This window comes from Antedon mediterranea, chromosome 9 (assembly GCF_964355755.1).
Source record: "Antedon mediterranea chromosome 9, ecAntMedi1.1, whole genome shotgun sequence".
Classification (NCBI taxonomy): Eukaryota; Metazoa; Echinodermata; class Crinoidea; order Comatulida; family Antedonidae; genus Antedon; species Antedon mediterranea.
Window position 1 is genome coordinate 7559255 of NC_092678.1, and position 16685 is coordinate 7575939.

General features: G+C 32.0%; 1 protein-coding gene across 1 annotated transcript in view; it reads right to left on the reverse strand.

Moving 5' to 3' along the window:
- LOC140058127 (hyalin-like) overlaps window positions 1-16685 on the reverse strand; it is a 31813-nt gene that overhangs the window by 14039 nt on the left and 1089 nt on the right. The window contains exons 2-9 of the mRNA XM_072103683.1: window positions 8189-8425; window positions 7574-7810; window positions 7199-7435; window positions 6611-6847; window positions 6130-6369; window positions 5430-5666; window positions 1090-1326; window positions 194-430 (exon numbers count right to left, since the gene is read on the reverse strand). Of these exons, the coding sequence (XP_071959784.1) occupies window positions 194-430; window positions 1090-1326; window positions 5430-5666; window positions 6130-6369; window positions 6611-6847; window positions 7199-7435; window positions 7574-7810; window positions 8189-8318 (1792 nt within the window). The 5' untranslated portion in view covers window positions 8319-8425. The remainder of the gene's footprint in view (window positions 1-193; window positions 431-1089; window positions 1327-5429; window positions 5667-6129; window positions 6370-6610; window positions 6848-7198; window positions 7436-7573; window positions 7811-8188; window positions 8426-16685) is intronic.

Sequence of the window (16685 nt, forward strand, 5' to 3'; positions counted from 1 at the left end):
TACACAGAAAAATGATTGATGTAGGTTAACATTCCATGTTTGGCTAAAAAGTGCAGCCAAAATAAATATGGATGTGGAATGGTTGGAGAATGGTAAGATCTTTTATTGTCTGAAGATTATAAAAATTCCTTTTCAATGTTTAGAATTCGTTGACAGTCTGATGATAACTATGTAAAAAATACAATCACATTACCAATAATGGTAACTGTAAATACACAGCTTCCTGTATTCCCAGCAGTATCCATAGCAGAACAAGTAACATTAATTGAACCAATATTAAATGATGAACCAGAAGGTGGATTACAAGCAGCTGACAGACCAGTATCAACATTGTCAGTGACAGAAGGGCCAGTCCAGGTCACTGTTGCTTGGTCAGTGGCTGAATATTCTTCAATATTTCCTGAGCAGGTCACAATGGGGGCATAAGAATCTAGAAAAAAGGAAAAAGAAAATAAGAAAACCTTTCAGTATTAAATGAAATATTTTTAATAAGAAATTGTAATAGAAAAAAATCAGGTATATATATTTTATTACTTTGGTATTGAGTGTAGTGTATGGATGTATCTTTCTATTTTGATTTTACAGTAGGTTAAAAAAATATCTAGTGTATGTCTTAACTTCTACACTACAAGCATGTTTCTTAGGTAAGTTTTAACATATAATGGCATGCTGACACTTCATTCTTGCAAGTTGCATATATATCGTCAATACATTAAATATAGCACAATTTTTAACTGATATTTCGACTAGATTGGATACTTAGAAAGCAAATTGAATCCCTGACCTAATAGTTACTATTAACCCAAAATCCAGTAAATTTGATTTAAAATACAGTGAAGTATGTTGAAAGGAAAATGTGCTAGCAGCTGAGGAATAGTGTAATTGTTAAAAACATGCTATCTCAAAGAACATACAGTATATCTATCAGTAAGATCTTAAACCATGTTGTAATATTGTTTGAAAATTAGGTAGGTAAACTAATATTTGCTAATGGTTGTGGGGCCCAGCTCCATTTTATCAATAACATTTGGGCCACTAGATTCCACTGTGTACCACAGAGAGACAATATAAAAAATAAATTTATATTACCATTAACAGTAACTGTAAATACACAGCTTCCTGTATAACCAGCAGAATCCGTAGCAGAACAAGTAACATCAGTTGAACCAATATTAAATGATGAACCAGAAGGTGGGGTACAAGTAGCTGATAAACAAGTATCAACATTGTCAGTGACTGAGGGGTCATTCCAGGTCACTATAGCTTGGTCAGTTGATGAATTTTCTTCAATGTTTCGTGGACAGGTTAAAGTGGGGGCATCGACATCTATATAAATAAAAAGTTGGAAGATTTACAAATAACTTTTTAAAAATTACAGAAACATTGTTGTTATACTGTGACAATGTTAGTACCCCAACACAAACTTTGCTTTAATTAGGTAAATATTGTAAATGTGTGATCAAAACGTAAAGTAAATGTAGGTGGATAGAAGAGGGTGAAAAGAATTCTAAGTACTTTTTAAACCTTGAGAAAATACATCACAATAAAAAATCTATACTAAATTTAAAAAATGATAAAGGAAACATTGTCACTGGGAATAAGGAAGTATTAAAAGAGGAATATCATTTTTATTCTAAGTTATACAGTAGTGATTGTTCTATTAGTAATGTTGAAATGCTAGAAAAACTTGGCATTTCTCCTAATAATATACCTAGACTATCCGAAAATGAAATGAAAAATTGTGAAGGTCAAGTTGAATTAGACGAATGTACAATTGCCATGAAATCTATGGCGAATTCAAAAAGTCCAGGATGTGACGGCTATCCAGTGGAATTTTATAAAACTTTCTGGAATCAAATTGGTGACATTCTAGTTGAATCATATAATTACTGCTTTAAAAATGGTAGATTATCAGATAGTCAACGAAGAGGGGTAATTTCACTAATTCTGAAGGATGGCAAAGATGAATTATTATTAAAAAATTGGAGGCCTATATCCATTTTAAACGTTGATTATAAAATAATTACAAAAGCCATTTCAAACAGAATGAGGAATGTTCTGGGAACAATTATCTCTAATGATCAGACCGGATTTTTGCCAAACAGGTATATAGGAGAAAATATCAGATTAATAATAGACCTGATTGAATTTTCAGATAAAAACGATATTCCAGGAACCTTACTTTTTATCGATTTTGAAAAGGAGTACGATAAAATTGAATGGTCTTATATCGATAAGTGCCTTGATCTCTTTGGTTTTGGAAATGACTTAAAGAATTGGGTCAATTTGTTTTATACAGGTATAAGTAGTTGTGTTATCAATAATGGTTACCTATCCAACTATTTTAAAACAACAGTATTAAGGGAATTTGTGTTAATCCTGACAGTCAAATAAAAATCACCCAATTTGCGGATGATAGCTAAAGCAATTAAAGTTATAGAAAACTTTGGTGATATTTCCGGGTTGAAATTAAATAAGGCAAAATCCAGCTTTTTAAATATTGGTAGGCTGAAAAATAAAATTAAGAACTTCACTTCTGATTATAGATTGACTAAAGGACCGGTTAAATTTCTGGGAATAGACATATCTTTGGATAAAAGCAAACTCTTTGAATTAAATTATGATGTTCAATTTGAGAAACTAAAGAAAATCCTGAATATTTGGTCCCAAAGAGATTTCACACCAATAGGTAAGGTTACAATTATCAAATCACTGGCTCTTTCTCAATTAACATATTTATTCTCTGTCCTCCCATCCCCTTCAAGTGAATTTATGAAAAAATTGGAGTGAACTCTATTTAAATTTATTTGGAGCGGGAAGCCTGATAGAGTAAGTAGAGAGACTATGTATAACGATAAAGATAATTGAGGTTTAAAAATGACAAATATTTATAAATTTAATGAAGCCCTAAAAATAACTTGGGTTAAAAGATTTTTAGACACAACCACGAACGGAAAATGGAAACAATTATTTAGGAAACAAATTTTGAGCATCGGTGGGGAATGGATCTGGCTTTGTAAACCAAAACAGGGGATAGGAATTAATTATGAAAAGCTTGGTAACTCCTTTTTACAAGATGTTTTAATAGCCTGGTTTAAACTAAGAAATGATTATGGTGACGATGTATCTGATGAGGTATTGTGGTACAATCAAAACATTAAAATTAATAAGAAAACTATATTTTATAGATCATGGAGCTTAAAAGGTGTAAATTATATTTCAGATGTAAGGCTTAACAACCAACGCTTTATGACATACTGAATTTAAAAATACCTATGCTATAAATTGCAACTTCATTCTTTTTTTTGGTTTAGTTAATGTTATCTCTCAAAATTACCGAGAAAAATTAGCTAATCCCAACCCTACAAGAAAATCGCCAGTTTTATTACAATTAATGGAAGTTAAAAAAAAAACAACCACCTTTGTGTAAAATTTGCTCAATAATATAATATATGTATATATACCCCAAAGGCTTATAGAAAATGGAGTAATGAATTTAACCAAGAGCCTAATCTTGTTAAGGTTAATTGGAATTTAATTTATAGGATGCCTTATGAATGTACTCTTGATACCAAAACACAGTACCTGCAATTCAGATTTATACATAGAATTCTTCCTACAAATGAGTTATTGCACAAAATTGGCCTGATTCAAGATAATAAATGTTCTCTTTGTAGTAAGGAAAAAGAAACAGTAATACATCTAATGTGGTCTTGCGAGAAAACTTCTAAATTGTGGGATGATGTGTTTTATTGGTTCAGGAAATTAGACATCACTATTAGATTAAATTATATAGACATATGTTTTGGTATTTTTGAATATAAATATTCAACTTTTGTTAATATGATTTTACTTCTTGCTAAGAGATATATATATAAATGCAAGATTAATGAAATTCCTCTTAACTTCATTCACTTTAAAAGATGGGTACTCTTTACAGAAACTGTGGAGAATAATATCGCAAAAAATAAAAATAAATATAATGTCCATATTAAAAAATAGGAACCAGTATTAGAAAGCGATAACGACAATTGAATGAAATACACCCATAAGCAACTGAAATAATTCATTGTAACGCCTTAGTAAATTTGACAATTTATTTCTCTTATATTGTTTTGGTGAATTATGGATATGGGAAAAAGAATTTGACTTTGTAAACCAAATCAAGGTATAGGAGTTGATAATGCAAAACTTTGTAACTATTATTGTTAATATGTTATAATAGCCTGGTTTAAACTAAGAAATGATTATGATGAGGTATGGTGATTTAATCAAATATTATAATGTGACGTCCTCACACGTCTTTGATTTTCTTTCTTCTTTTCTGATCTTTTTAATGTTGATTGGAGTTTAATTTATAGGATGCCTTACGAATGTACTCCTGACACTAAAACACAATTCCTGCAGTTCAGATTTATACATAAAATTCTTCCCACAAATAAGTTACTGCACAGAATTGGCCTGGTTCAAGATGATAAATATTCTATTTGTGGTAAGGAAAAAAAACAAAACAGTAGAATTTCTAATACGGTCTTGCGAGAAAACTTCTAAATTGTGGGATGATGTGTTTTAGTGGTTCAGGAAATTAGACATCCGTTTTAAAATAGATTATATAGACATATGCTTTGGTATTTTTTTAATACAAATTTACAATTTTATTAACATGTTTTTTTTTTAAATTTCTTACTAAGAGATATATATATATAAATGCAAGATTTATAAAAGTCCTCTTAACTTCAATCACGTTAAGGACTGGGTACTTACAGAAACTGTGGAGAATAATATTGCAAAAAATAATAAATATCAATCAAAAACGTATTGTAAACTAAATTAAGGAATAAGAGTTGAAAATGCAAAACTTGGTAATCATTATTGACAAGGCGTTATTATAGCCTGGTTTAACTTAAGAAATGATTATGATGAGGTATTTGTGGTATATCAAACATTGAAAGAGATAATGAAAAAAGAGAATGACGATTGAGATAATGTGACGTCCTCAAACGTCTTTGGTTTTCCTTTTTGTTTCGTTCTGTTGAGTGTAATGTTTTTGATAAAAGGAGAAAATAAAAGTTATTGAAAAAAAAAAAAAAATGTGTGATCAAAACAAGAATTTTGGAAAAGTTTTTAAATGTAATCCTTGATTTTTGCTATCCCATAATATCAGTTGTCTGGGAAGTCAATAAAAAATACTCTAAAACACTGATGAATAACTGGAAGAAAAATCCATCTGCGACTGACAAAGGCTACTAATATCAACTGGACAGATATTTCCCTTTCGGTAATGTAAGGGTTAAAGTAAGTGTAACATGCTATTCTAAAGAAACTACTATATGTCTGAAAAAATATCTTCGCAATGTTTGTATAGTATTAGACAGACAATGATGATATAAAAATAGGCAATAACTGTATCATTAATATTATTCTATTACCATTTACTGTAACTGTAAATATACAGCTCCCTCTATTACCAGCAGTATCCCTAGCAGAACAAACAACATTAGTTGAACCAATATTAAATGATGAACCAGAAGGTGGAGTACAAGTAGCTGATATGCGAGTATCAACATTGTCAGTGACAGAGGGGTCATTCCAGGTCACAGTCGTTCTGTCATTGACTAAATCTTCTTCAATGGTTCCTGGGCAAGTAACAATGGGGGAACCAATATCTACAAAAAAAAATGGTTTTACAAATTAACAAATAAAAAAAAATAGAATAATCCACTTTTTTGACATTCACTTTACTAAGCTACTCTTAAAAATATAATTCATGAACAACAAGCTCAGTTGATATTGGTTCAAGGTATTTTAGATACTCGACTTTAGTACAATAAAATATCACAATAAACTTAAACCTCAACTTAATGAAGTGTAAGTGTAATAACTAGTATGAGGACAGGATGGTAGATTACATAGCAAATATGTCAAGATGACGACATATATAGCTCAATAACTTCTTCTGAGACAGCAACAATTTGAATAAAACTGTGTTACAATAATTCTCAATTCTTGACTTGAAAAAAACCATACCTTGATTATTTTTTAATACTGTCACAAAACTTCTTTGCAATGTTTTTTTATAATTGAATACAAGGCAGAAGGATAACCACTGATGTAAACAAATGGTATTACCATTGATATTAACTGTAAATACACATCTTCTTGTATTACCAGCAGTATCCGTTGCAGAACAAGTAATATCAGTTGAACCAGCATTAAATGATGAACCAGAAGGTGAAGTACAAGTAGCTGACAGACCAGTATCAACATTGTCGGTGACTGTGGGGTCATTCCAGGTCACTGTAACTTGGTCCGTGGAGGCTAAATTGTCTTCAATGCTTTGTGGGCAGGTCACAATGGGGGCATCAATATCTATAAAAAAAAATATAACCAATCAACCAAAAACAATGATTTATCGATTTGTTTAGTATAAATTTCAGGAAATTTTCTCTCGTACCCTTACAAGCCCAGGTGCCAATATACTCTAGCAGGTAAAACTAAGACATGTTGTATTTCTATATCCTAACTATTATAAATCTTTGCTTTTCCAGTCTATCATAATGTACGATGTGTACTCAAAATCTTTGTAAAGTATAACTAAATTGATCATCACCATTTATAGTAACTGTAAACACACAGCTTCCTGTATTTCCAGCAGTATCCATAGCAGAACAAGTAACATCAGTTGAACCAGCATTAAATGATGAACCAGAAGGTGGAGTACAAGTAGCTGACAGACCAGTATCAACATTGTCAGTGACTGAGGGGTCATTCCAGGTCACTGTAGCTTGGTCAGTGGCTGAATTTTCTTCAATGTTTCCTGGGCAGATCACAATAGGAGAACCAAGATCTACAAGAAATAGTTGAAAGATTTTTAAAAAGAACAAAAATTACATAAATATATATTTACAGTACTTCAAAACATTATTTGGGCTCTCTATTTTGTTACATATTATGAATGTGTTTGGGAATTCGGTAAACAATGTCTGAAGGAAGTTTGGCTGCAGCCTTTAAGGGTACACAGTACATCGACTTAGCAGAAGTATGACATTTTACAACATGCTGTCTCAAAGAACCTATGTTTGTTGGTAAGATTTTTAAACCATGCTGCAATAATTGTCTCACAAGCAAATTATTTCTTTGCAATACGTATAATCCTTCATCTGGCAAACGATGACTATAACAAATTAAATGCTATTACCATAAACAGTAACTGTAAATAAACAGATTCCTGTATAACCAGCAGAATTCGTAGCGGAACAAGTAACATCAGTTGAACCAATATCAAATGATGAACCAGAAGGTGGAGAACAAGTAGCTGAAAGACAAGTATCACCCTTATCAGTCACTGGTGGGTTATTCCAAGTCACTCTAGCTTGATCAGTGACTGAATCTTCTTCAATGCTTCCTTGGCAAGTCACAATGGGGGCATCAATATCTATAAGAAAAAGTTAAAAGATAAATAAAACAAAATTACTGATATAATTCATAAATATCAGATATTTCCTTCTAAGAGGCGTAGTATAATAATGAGATATTACAAAGGTGTTTTGTACAAGAATGAATCAAAACTTACTATTAACAATAACTGTAAATACACAGCTTCCTGTATTACCAGCAGAATCCATAGCCAAACAAGTAACTTTACTTGAACCAGCATTAAATAATGAACCAGAAGGTGGAGTACAAGTAGCTGACAGACCAGTATCAACATTGTCAGTGACCAAGGGGTCATTCCAGGTCACTCTAGCTTGATCAGTGAATGAATCTTCTTCAATGTTTTCTGGGCAGCTCACAATGGGGGCATCAATATCTATTTTTAATGATATAAATAAAACTTACAGAAACTGAGGAAATTCTATGCATGCCATTATTCCTTGCACACTGATGAGCATATTTATTTTGAAAAACTAGCCATTCAGTTATTCAGCTAGTTAACATGTGCAAATGAAAACCAAAGTGTGCGTAAAGATAAAGAAGGCAAATGATAGTAGGCCTAACAACGTGGCTACTTTCAAATCTAGGACATTAAAATTTGTGCACGTAAAAAGAATTGATAATTTTATGAACAGCAGTTTGTTAGCTTATAACCAAATGAAAGTGATGATTAAAAAAAGAATTAAACTATACATTTTAACTGTACAACATAGTAGATTTATAATTCATAGGTAAAGAATAATTTAAAACTTACTTATGACAATAACTAAAAACATACAGATTCCTGTATTACCAGAAGTAGCTTCAGTATCCAGCGCAGCTGAACAGATAACATTAGTTGAACCAGCATTAAATGATGAACCAGAAGGTGGATTACAAGTCATGTTCAAACCAGTATTAACATTTTTAGTGACTGTGGGGTCATCCCAGGTCACTGTAGTTTGGTCTGAGGTTGTAACTCTAACTTGGTCATCAGGACATACAACATTGTCTTCGAAACAAAAACAATGTAGTATGATGTCAAACTCATTTATATGGACTGTTATGGGTTTCAACGTTTACTACAAAAGGATTATATATGAGCAATCTGTAAAGAGTGTTGAATATATTTAATTTAGCTGCCCATTAATACATTGAAAAAAAATGTTACTATAAAATATTAATGTCTTCTGAAGCAGAATTTTGTATAAAAAATATCAATCAATTTAGAAAATAAAATTCCTATCTATCTCATTTTGGTCTCATTGATACTATCTATATATTAATGTTACTAAATTTTTCACGTAATTTTACGTATCTCCTTTCCTGAATTGTATGGATACACACTAAAAAAAGGAAAAAAATAACATTAATTAGACGTCTCAGCGACCATGTTATGTCACTGTATAAACTATGCACCCTCTTCTATTGTGTACCGCCATGGCCGGACCTACGAAAACCATGCCGGGCCACCAAATTAAAACAGTGTTTAGTCTCGGCAGCCGGTCAAATCGAATGATTGCGTCGTTGAAGTTTTAATTAATTACACCTATCCTTTGAACAGATTTTTTGTAAATAACGGTTTGGCTCAGTGAGCAAAATGCCGTGGCCATTGATAACAATGCGTATGTGTATATAATAAGTATCACCGGTTAAAGCTAAAATTCAAAACTAGACCACAACGTAATTACAAAACTAGCAAAAAAGAAATCAAACCTTACACAAACAAAATTGCAAAATATAAAAAACATTGACATAAAAAAAATGTAAATGAACAAACAAAAAACACACAAATAAAATGAATCCAAATGGTTGTCCAAATATCAACGAAAAAATACACCAAAATGTAAAAGTTTTTGTCATCTAATTTCGCTTTTTGTGTTGATTTCAAAGTCCGTAAGCAGCTGTAGTTTTATTATTCCAATACTTCACATCTTCATTATATAACTTACCAATTCATATTTTATTATTAAAATGTTTTAATCTGCCAACTGATTGACAGACTTCAACGTGCATGTCCCTCTCATGCACGTTGTCACTTTCTGAGGCACACCTTAAATTAATATTCACACAGCACAGTACCATATACAATATTGCTTTCATTTTGTAGCTTACAGTATTTCAAAGTAAAAGAATACTTCGTAACAAAATCAATGGTCGTAAATAGTTCCGAATTTTATCCTTGGCAAAAGGGAAGAGTGTGCTTTTATTATACTTAATCTTGCAATGCAAATATTATTTAGGCAGACATGACGGGTTACTGCTAGACCACAATTTAATTACAGAAGTGAAAATAGGTAAAAAAAAATAGCAAAATATCAAAACCATTGAAATAAAAATAAAATGTAAATGAATAAAAATGAACAAACAGAATGATTCCAAATGGTTTGATACATTGTTGAACATGAAAACAACAATTTGTGTTTCAGCAGCAATGTGTTTTTCATTTGATGTACGTCCGCTTTTTTATTTTATCTATATGTATCAAACCTATTAGTGGCGGTAATTATCGCTGTTGGTTTCGATTAAATAAAATAAAAATAAAAATAAAAAATAATTAATATGTCATGAAAAACACTCATTTTATACTTTTGTTATATTTGCGCGCATCATCTGATTCACACAGCACCATTTTTCTTTAGTGTCTTTTATTTTCGCAAAGTCTGAACAGCCAAAAGTTAAGTCAAAAGTTCCATCCAGTACTGCTTTCATTTTTTAGCTTACATTTCAAAGTGACGGGATAGTGTATAACAAAATCAATGGCCGTAAATAGTTCCAAATTATTTTATTATTTTAATAATTACTTTTATCAGAGTGCGCTTTTATTATACTTGCCCATGCAAAGTCTATAACCACATATTAAAGATGTATTGTCCCTTTGTCAAATTCCAAAAAAATAAAAAATAAAAGATTTCGAAAAAAAGTGGGTCATTTTGAAGTATCATAATAGTTATTAACTTTCACCAAAAATTTGTCGGAAAAAAAAAAAATTTATCTAAAATACAGACGTTTTTTGGTTCAAAAAATAACTTTGACTTCCAGTCACAGTTTTCGATCAAAACATATCTCATAATGCAACGCGCTTATTTGGCTACTCTGTATGCATAATCATAAAACTTCCTCGCGATTTCGGTGAAAACACCTTCTCAACCGTGACGAGTTGTAAACAATCCTAATTAGCATCATGCATAATGTATAATTATGGTTTGAAATCTTTGTTTACGTTCGCTCGCGACGATTTTCCAGACGAAATGTAATCAAATTAATTTAGCTGTTAATTACGTAAACCTGTTGTTTTTGGCTCGAATTTTCGACTGAAAGTGAATAACTTTAATATTACTTTGATATGGCCAATTTAAATTTAGAATATTCTGACCTTCATTTTTTTGTGTTTCAAGGGACAATACATCTAGGTGGAAAATACTGTGCAGAGTAATTGGTTACTGCTAGTAATCAATAATGACATGTAATGTATACAGTAAATTAATGATAAGAGTTTTAGTGAGAATCTTTAGATTTTTAGTTATCCGCTTGGTATACCAAGCGGATAACTCCTTGTTATTGTACGAGATCAACATTTTTTTTCTGTATTATTAGTTATCCGCTTAGTAGCGGATAACTGCTTGTAATCGTCCTGTTACTTTTTTTTTTTTTTGGTTATCCGCACTTGGCGGATAACCTCTTGTTATTGTCAGGATCTTTTTTTTTTTTTTTTTGGTTATCCGCAACGAAGTTGCAGGATAACCTCTTGTGATTGTACGAAATCATCATCAACATCAACTTTTTATTTCTCTTCTTTCTTTCTGTATGATTTTTGTGGAACGCTTTTCTCGAAAACTTGCAAACATAACATTTTGTAACTTTCTCAACATATCGTCATGCACATGAAGATGTGCAGCGAAGCTTTTCATGATATTTACAATTGCGCAACGTGACCTACGCGCGATTTAACGATTTTGTCGTATTTAACATAGCTCGACAACCAAATAACATTTCAACTTGAAACTTTGCAAAAGTTTAATTTATATCATGCGCTAACTTTCTGTTGAAAAAAAATTGCGTGTTTTACACAAAGTTACGCGCACACGCGCATATAAAATTTCAAAATGCGCAAAATTAATTTATAATCAACTTTCTACGCGTTTCATGTCGTTTTAAGCATGTCAAAAATTCCCACGCGTGCGCACATTTTTACGTGTGCGGTGCGCACGTAGCATTGAAAACGTATTTTTTTCGCGTGATTTATGTTGTTCCAGCTTTTTCAAGTAATTTTACCAAATTTTAAACAATTTCGACTTAAAGATACGTCATACGAGCACGTCGAATTGGACAATTGGCGCGCGTTTTTTATGAAAAGGTTAAAAAATTCGTTTAAAATATGCCTTTTTTTAAACAGTCGTAATTTCTAAACTAGACGGTCAACTTTTTGTGGATGGCATATTCTGGAAGTAGATGAGTTGTAGATATCGAATCAGGTAGTAATATGGCTAACTGGACATTGTGACGTCATCGTATGGCCACACGAATATAAAATTTAGGATTTTTGTATCTTTCGTCATAGCTCATCACATTGAATAGAGCGCATCTCCACTTATCCGTTTTCCATTTTCACCCCGATTTTGATATTGTCTAGGTCAATCAAGTATCTTTCGCATGAGTTAAAAATATTTTAATTTTTTTGACGTCATCATGCCTAAAAATTTAAATCACGTGTGGCATTAATTTCATCTTTACAGTAAATTTTAATCTGTTATAGCTCGTAAGAATAAAATGTGATAATCACGATTAAAACTTTTTCTGGAAGCTATTGGATTGTAGATACGAAATTATGTAAAAATGTTGCCAATCGGATGTTGTGACGTCATCATATGGCTAGTTAAACAAAAAAGGTCGTATTTTCATCTTTTGCGTCATAATTCATTACATTTAAAAGAGTGCGCATCAATATTTCACGTATTCAAATTTCTTCTACACGCTAATACGTTGTTGCTGAGATAATTTCCTTTCGGAATTGCTACCTTCGCGTTTCATTTTAAAACCGTCAACATGTTAAAAATTGCAATAAATAGCGGGTCCCGTAATTTCACCTATTCTACACTGTATGTGATATGGATACAGATACTGTGTATACTATATATGAATTTAAATAATAAAATTCAGCAATAACAACATATCATATTCTTCAGTTCAGGTCATAATGCCAACGTGAACACTTCCTTTTGTCCTCAACCTATCCTCTTAATGTTTATGTTGCACCACTTGCGCGGCGGATAACCAAACTCGTCAAAGTGACGAGTTACATGTCTAGTTTTTTCTATGTTATTCTTCTTTCTTTCCCAAAATTTTGTGTCACGTGTATCTCAAATTCTGATCAACATTACATCGTATAAGTTTGTCAGAAGATTTACCTCTATGTGTAGAAGTGCAGGACAGCTCGTTTTTTTACTTTAGAGTCGCGCAGCGTAAGCTACGCGCGATTTTATGAATTTCGCGTATTTAACATAGACTAAAAAGCAAAATTCATTTTGTAATGACACTTGGTGAACATTTAAGTCATATCAAGGGCAAACTTTCTATGGATTAAAAATGGCATGTTTGACATAAAGTTACGCGCGCATGCGCGTTTAAAATTTCAAATTGCGAAAAATCCATTTCTAATCAACTTTCTACGCGTTTTAGGTCATTTTGAGCATTTCAAAAATTCCCACGCGTGCGCATATTTTTTACGCGCGCGTGCGCACATAGCGCAAAAACATCTTTTTTTTGCTTGATTTTTGTTTTTTCAGCCTTTTCTAGTAAATTTACCAATTTTCAATCAATTTTGACTTAAAATCACGTCATACGAGCACGTAGAACTGAACAATTTGCGCGCGTTTTTGAAGAAAAAGTTCAAACATTCGTCGAAATTATGCCTTTTTTAAAACAGTCATAGATTGTAAACTACGAGGAGAACTTTTTTTAAATTACACATTCTGGAAGATAATGAGTTGTAGATATCGAATCATGCATCGATATGGCTAACAGGACATTGTGACGTCATCGTTTGGCCACTCGAATATGAAATATAGGATTTTTGTCTCTTTCGTCATAGCTCATCACATTTAATAGAGCGCATCTCCACTTATCCGTATTCCATTTCCCCCCATTTTGTTATATTGTCTAGGCCAATCAATTATCTTTCGCATAATTTACCGTTTTTAAAATTGTGATGACGTCATCATGTCCAAAAGCGTCAATAACTTTGGTGCTTTATTTTCACCTATTCTGCACTGTATGTAGTACGTATACAGTATATAGCGTATACCGTATATACTCAGACGTGACGAAAAATAGAGAGCGCACTGAAATTGTTTCAATGACTTAATCGTTTTTCTGCGCGCAATATTTTAATGTATGACGTGCACGTGGCCTTTGCGCTGCGGATAACCTAACTCGTCCGTAGTGACGAGTTCAAATCTAGTTTTTCTTATTTCTTTCTCCCTCATTTTTGTGTCTCACGTATCTCAAAAACTTGTAAACATAACATTTCATTACTTTGTCAACATATGGGCATTTACGTGAAGTTGTGCACCTCCTATTTTTGAATGACGTCAGAGTTGCGCAACGTGACTTACGTGCGATTTTATGATTTTTTATGATTGAACATAGACTAAAAACCAAGCATAAATTTGTTTTGACACTTTGTGAAAATTTAAGTCATATCAAGGGAAAACTTTTTGTGGATTAAAAATGGCATGTTTTACAAGACGTTACGCGCGCACGCGCATTTCTCTTCTATTTTTGTGTCTCGCGTATCTAAAAAACGTGTAAACATAACATTTCATAACTTTGTCAACATATGGGCATTCACGTGAAGTTGTGCACCTCCTATTGTGAATGACGTCAGAAATGCGCAACGTGACTTACGCACAATTTTATGAATTTCGCGTATTTAACATAGATTTAAAACCATATAACAATTTAAATTGAAACTTAGCAAAAGTTTAATTTATATCATGCGCTAACTTTCTGTGGATAAAAAATTGCGTGTTTTAAACAAAGTTACGCGCGCACGCTAATTTAAAATTAAAAATGCGAAAAATCAATTTCTAATCAACTTTCTACGTGTTTCATGTCATTTTAAGCATGTAAAAAAGTCCCACGCGCGCGCTTTTTTTTACGCGCGCGGTGCGAACGTAGCGTTGAAAACCATTTTTCTCTCGTGATTTATGTTTTCAAGCCTTTTATAGTAATTTTACCAACTTTGAAACAATTTCGACTTCAAATTACGTCATACGGGCACGTCGAATTGGATAATTTATGTGCGTTTTTGAGGAAAAAGTTCAAACATTTGTCAAAATTATACCTTTTTTTAAACAATCATAGATTCTAAACTACAAGGTGAACTTTGTTTAAATTACATATCCAGGAAGATGATAAGTTGTAGATAAGGAATCATGCATTGATATGGCAAACCGGACATTGTGACGTCATCGTATGGCCACGTGAATATAAAATATAGGATTTTTGTATCTTTCATCATAGCGCATCTCATTTAATAGAGCGCCTCTCTACTTATCCGTATTCCATTTTAACCCAGATTTTGAAATTTTCTAGGTCAATCAACTATCTTACGCAAGAGTAAACATTTTTTTATTTTTATGACGTCATAATTGTCTAAAAATATAAATAACGTGGGTCACTTATATTTATCTTTACAGTAAATTTTAATCTGTTATAGCTCATCAGAATAAAATGTGATAATCACGATTAAAATGTTTTCTGGAAGCTATTGGATTGTAGATACGAATTCATGTAAACATTTTGCCAATCGGATGTTGGGACGTCATCATATGGCCAGTTGAATAAAAAAAGACGTATTTTCATATTTTGCGTAATAGTTTATCACATTTAAAAGGGTGCGCATCTATATTTTACGTATTCAAATTTTTTCTACACGTTAATATGTTGTTCCTGAGATAATTTCCTTCTGAAATTGCTATCTAAGTGTTTCATTTTGATTCCGTCGCCATGTTAAAAATTGGAATAAATGGCGGGTCCCGTAATTTCACCTATTCTACACTGTATGTAATATGTATACAGATTATACTGTTTGCATGTATATACTATATGACACAAAATTGACAGAATTCAGCACTAACAGCATATCATATTCTTCAGTTCAGGTCATAATGCCTTAATATTTTTCTGTGTGCAATATTCTAACGTATGACATGCGTGTGGCGTTTGTCGAGCGGATAACTAACTCGTCAAAGTGACGAGTTTCATGTCTAGTTCTTCTTTCCTTCCTTCCTTTTTGTGAGTCGCGTTTCTCTAAAATGTGTAAACATAACATTTCATAACTTTGACAACATATGGGCATTTACGTGAAGTTGTGCACCTCCTATTTTTGAATGACGTCATAGTTGCGCAACGTGACTTACGCGCAATTTTATGAATTTCAATGATTGATCATAGATTAAAAACCAAAAGTCATTTAGTATTGACACTTTGACAAAATTAAGTCATATCAGGGGCAAACTTTCTACGGATTAAAAATGGCATGTTTCACAAGAAGTTACGCGCGCACGCGCATTTAAAATTTCAAAATGCGCAAAATTAATTTCTAATCAACTTTTTACGCGTTTCATGTCATTTTGAGCATGTCAAAAATTCCCACGGGCGCGCAATTTTTTACGCACGCGGTGCGCACGTAGCGATAAAAACATATTTTTTTCTCTTGAATTATATTTTTCAAGCCTTTCCTAGTAATTTTGAAAACAATTTAGAACTTTTCCAGTTTAAATAACGCCATACGAACACGTTGAATTAGACAATTTGTGCGCGTTTTTTATGAAAAAGCTTAAAAAATCATTAAAATAATGTCTTTTTTTAAACAGTCATAGTTTCTAAAGTAAACCGTGAACCGTTTATTTTTATTACAAAATCTAGAAGTTGATGAGTTGCAGATATCGGATCATGCATCGATAAGGCTAAAAAAACATTGTGACGTAATCGTATGGCCACACGAATGTAAAATATAGGATTTTTGTCTGTTTCGTTATTGCTCATCACATTCAATGGAGCGCATCACGCTTATCTGTATTCCTTTTTCTCCTATATTTATATATTGTCTAGGTCAATCAACTTTCTTTAGCATGAGAAAAAAATATTTACATTTTTATAACGTCATCATGCCTAAAAATTTTAATTACGTGGGTCATTAATTTCATCTTTACAGTAAATTTTAATCTGTAATAGCTCGTAAGAATAAAATGTGATAATCACGATTA